At 33.7% G+C, this 5,000-nt stretch overlaps 1 protein-coding gene across 2 annotated transcripts in view; it reads right to left on the reverse strand.

The window, feature by feature from the left end:
- Positions 1-863: 863 nt before the first annotated feature.
- Positions 864-5,000, reverse strand: part of LOC125047304 (gem-associated protein 2-like) — a 6,738-nt gene continuing 2,601 nt past the window's right edge. For both annotated transcript variants that reach the window (XM_047645554.1, XM_047645555.1), the window contains exons 4-8: positions 4,861-5,000; positions 4,372-4,524; positions 3,782-3,961; positions 2,036-2,145; positions 864-1,466 (exon numbers count right to left, since the gene is read on the reverse strand). The exon at positions 4,861-5,000 is cut by the window's right edge and continues 4 nt beyond it. In XM_047645554.1, the coding sequence (XP_047501510.1) occupies positions 2,050-2,145; positions 3,782-3,961; positions 4,372-4,524; positions 4,861-5,000 (569 nt within the window). In that variant the 3' untranslated portion in view covers positions 864-1,466; positions 2,036-2,049. The remainder of the gene's footprint in view (positions 1,467-2,035; positions 2,146-3,781; positions 3,962-4,371; positions 4,525-4,860) is intronic.

Here is a 5,000-nt window from a genome sequence, read left to right on the forward strand (position 1 = left end):
AATAGTGTTCAGAGTCGTGGTCAAAGGAGAGCCAGGGGTCAGGGAATCGGGAGAATTTAAATCTGTGGGGCAAGTTGATAAAAGGGCAAGCCTCAATGGCCCTAATAAAGGTGCAAAATCTTCATTACTGGCCATGGTAAGACTGGAGTATGTTGGGGAGAGAATCAGTCTACTCCTCAGGGTCCCCTTGAGGGGTAAGGGCTAGACACTAAAGAGGAATACCATACCCATGACTCCCCCAGGCTGTTCATGACTAGCACAAAGTCGGCCTTTCATCCTTATAACATGGCTCTCACACTTTAGGATGTGAATAGCAGAAGGGGTTGGAGAAGAGAAAGAAATGGAGAGGGGGAGAAGAAAAGGTATGGGTGATCCTCAGCATCAGATCCCAGTCTCCATCTCCTAAGCTTCCCAACATCAACAACACGCAGAAATAAATTTGAGACCAGAAATGAAGTTGATAAAGTCAAAAGACCTTTTTGTTTGTTTGATCACATGTTCTCTTATTTTAAGTAATTAACAAAATGTTCAACCAATTAACACATTCACAGAGTCCTCTACTTTTCTCTTTCTCTGCACTTTTGGCTATGGTATATAGCTTATCTTAGGAAATAAGGATAAAAGGGGCTACATCTCCACCATGACCTCAATCAGGACCAAACAAGACCACAACTTGGAGCAGGCTAATCTATGCATGGCAACGATACTTGCCATCAGGCACCAGAGTCCCATTTGCCATGACATGATTAGATATTACCCAGCATGAACAGTTAAGGACCCATACAATATAAGCAGTATGTATATCTGTATGTATGACCCAGTTATGATATAGATTTAAAATAGATAAATAAAAGTAGTTTGAAAAAATTCCAATGTAAAATTTATTCTGATATCAAATTGTTTTTTTCATATGATTATCATATAAACATTGCCATTATATAACTAAGTAACTTACAGTCCATGGAGAACCAAATATTATGCTTCAAAATCCAAACTATGATAATAATGATGAGGTAAAATAATTTTAGAAATTGTAATTTGGAGTTACTGCATATGAATTAATAAAACTTCGAATTTTCCCATTTATTTAATGTCACAACTGTCTTGAAAGAACTGACAGTCGTGAATTTATAGATATAATGCGTAACAGATATGTCAATATAAAAATCAATACTAGATTATAAAACCACTCCCCTATGGCAGATATCTCCAGCTGAACCTTATAAAAAAAAAAAAATTGGTATAATTCATTCTATGTTCAGGAATGAAAATATATACAAGCATATGTGTATTTTCAAAATACATATGGTTTCATCAAAAGGAAAAAATATAGATTACTTTACATCATCCCATGAAAAAAAAAAATATATAAAATATATTTAAGGCCATTAAACAATACAACTTTTAATGTATGACAAAACTTTTCTTCCTTAATACCTCTGCACACAAGATACGGTCCTTAAGATCTGAAAAGAAATAAGTAAATGTAATTTGCAAGAAATAACTATTAACCCATTCTCCCCGGATTTATGTTCTGTCCCCTGTAGTTTTTTTTTAATTTTGTTACATACAGATGGCTCAACATGTGCTCAGCCAGCAAGGAGTCTATCAGTAGGCCCTAGTTACCGATCCTGATTTCCCCATTCCTTGAATTGTTTTTGTTATTGAAAAGGATAAACAGGTGAGATAGGTGGTTTCTAATAACTGGCTATTTGGTGATTAAGAACTTGTAGAGCCATCTATGTGTAACTACAATAAATAAGCATGTATTACAGTGGGCATGGCATATATTCTTGCCACATGAGGTGAATGGGTTAAATTGACATCTGTATATTTCAGAAATAGAAAAATATTCTCTCAACTGTTTATGAGCTCATTCACTGTTATATTTTTTGTTTTACTTATACATCTATGCGCCCATCTTACCTAATTACTGGCCGCAACTGATATAGTCTATAATCAGATTTTATTTATCTAACATTTTCACCAATATCACATATTTTTTTCTAGGAAAATATACAAAATTGTTACTTACTTTTGCAAAAAACCCTACCAGTCATCTGCAAGGTCTTCTTGGCTGAAGTACCTGGCCACAATGCAGATAATCACATTCAGCTGCGCCAAATCCGGATGGTCTGGAGAGTCCTTAAAGAGAAAAACAAACAGATAATACCCAAGACACTTTGTGAAGGACTTTCGATAAAAGAAAGAAAAAGAAATACACAATGAGCATATACATTTACCATACTATTTTGATGAACAAAACAATGATTCCCAGAAAGGTATTTAAAAATCTTGGTTCAAAATAGACTACCTCTCATGCAACAGGTATCCCTTGTTTAACATCCTTCCAATTTACATACTCTTGTTCACTGTAATTACAAAAATTACCACCAATCTTTTCCTCATGCAATTAAAATGTGCATAATGCAAATTTGAAAAGGGTGTATGAGACTCATTTGAAGAATCTTTTACATAAATATGCATATGATTTTTATGGATTAGAAATTCCAATGAACAAAACTAACAAAGAAATAAACTGCTATATTAAAAAAAAATGGATTTGAGGACATTAACTTCATTATTCACTTATATATATTTCTTGAAACTATATTTACATTAGCATGAAGATGAGTCTAAGGAAAGTGGAGATGAGATCACAAAAGAAATGACATTAAGAGAATCTGAGAAAACCTTTGGCACCCTAGATTTATGCACTGTTCACTGTAGTTTCACGTATATTTTGTGGCATGTAGATTGCACTGCATGTGCTTAGCCATCAAAGAATCAATTAGTAAGTCCTAGTGACCATGCCTGATTTCCTCATTCCTTGAATTTGTGGGGAAAATGTACCTTCTTCTAATACTATTAACACTGTTCCTGTTATCTTTTTTACTGTCATTAAAATTATAATAACGTTATCAAAATATGTAATAATGGTATCAAAATACTAATAACAATATATATAAAAATAAAACAAAAAGGAATCTTTCAACAAATGAAGGAAATGGGTAAACAGGTGACATAGGTAGGACTAATGATAGGCTTGGGGACTAAGCACTTATAGATCTGTCTGTGTAAAATACAACAGACATGGTATTTTTTTTTACAATCCAAAGACAATGGGTTAATCATCATAACTATACTTTTTCTCAATAATTAGACTATCATATTTGATTAAAAAAGGACTGATATAGAGAATTCAGTCACAAAATAAATATACACCTCATCTTAGAAACTTCTGCTTTGTATGAACAAATACAATATCATTATGTTTTAACCCATTCGCCCCGGATTTATGTTCTGTCCCCTGTATTTTTTGGTGAATTTTGTTACATACAGATGGCTCCACATGTGTTCAGCCAGCAAGTAGTCTATAAGTAGGCCCTAGTGACCGATCCTGATTTTCCCATTCCTTGAATTGGCGGGAAAATGTGTTTTTTCTTATTAATACCATTGCTATCGATACTGTTATTATTGTTATTGATGTTATGATTATTAAATTGTCATTAAAATATTTTAGACAATGAAATGATACAAAAGACCCTTTCTTAAAGTGAAAGAAAAGGATAAACAGGTGAGATAGGTAGTTTCTAATAACTGGCTATTTAGTGATTAAGAACTTGTAGAGCCATCTATGGGTAAATACAATAAATAAACGTGTATTACAGTGGGCATGGTATGTATTCTTGCCACATGGGGCAAATGGGCTAATAGCTATACTAGAAAATTCTTGAATAATATACAAATGTATAAGTACTAATTCTTTAAATATAATTACCAGTTTTGCTCTGATGCTGGCACAGATCCTGGCAATGTGGCGAATCTGTGAACAGCTTTCGGGAATGAGAGGTTTCTCTAAGCATGCAAGGATTGAATAGAACCAACGGCCTTGAGCTTCTGAGAAACCTAAGACCTCTAACCACTGGGCATGCCATTCAAGTAGATTTTCCAGCCCTTTCTGTTAAATAGATAAAGAAATTGAGTTGTAATCACAGGACTACTTTTAGGAGAATTAAATTGACATATGGTTCAATAAGCCCAAACATTGATAGATGCACCTCTTACAGCTGCTGCTATTAACATTAATTCACATCAAGAACTTGGGAAATGTGATTTACTTAAAGCTACCTGAAAAGATCTTCCTTCCAATATCAGACATCTACAAAAAATTAATATTCATGGCATTTTCTTTCTCCCCTAACTCTATCTTTGACAACTATTCTCAAGTGTCACTGGTTTTGTCTAATATACTGATCTGTTCCCATTATATATTTTTCTTTTCAAAATTCAAAATTATATGCAAGCAAATATAATTTTCCCATTACACATTTTTCTTCACAACCACTGTCATACCACCAAGACACAAACCTGTGGAATATTGAGCAGTATGCTTAGGAGAGGCTGATGACCCTCTACCAACTTGGGCTTTGGTGTGTCCTTGTTGGCTTGATTCAGTAATGCAAGTTGGAAACTGTTGCCAAAGCAGAATCTGCACCACTCTTCACTGTTTTTGAGACCAGGCTGTAATAAGAAAAAAGTATAATATCCTTCATTTCCTATAGGCAAGATTTTGTTGTTCTGCTTCCTTTATTGTTTCACAACTTGGGAATAACTAGAAATATAATATATTAATCCTGATAGATAATGAATATCACATTTTGAAAAATGCATGCTATATGTAAATGTTTAAAGAAATTCTTGATATTGGTTTTCCATCATATCACAGTTTTTAATAAATATCAAAAAGGTTCTTAAACCATAACACATGAAGAAATACACAAAAATAATTCAAAATTACAAAGATCAACAGCTTTTTGAGATATGAATATGCAACAGATGCTTTAAATTGGTACTTACTAATTTTACTGGACATTTCGGGATCTGTTTTGATGATCTAATGGTAGCAATCTGAGATCGCAGTTCAGAAAAGGATGCCAGTAATTCTCTCTGTGTAGTAGCATTAGGAGCATAGCCATGTGGTGCTGTGGCTTTTACAT

This window comes from Penaeus chinensis, chromosome 40 (assembly GCF_019202785.1).
Source record: "Penaeus chinensis breed Huanghai No. 1 chromosome 40, ASM1920278v2, whole genome shotgun sequence".
NCBI classification, from domain to species: Eukaryota; Metazoa; Arthropoda; class Malacostraca; order Decapoda; family Penaeidae; genus Penaeus; species Penaeus chinensis.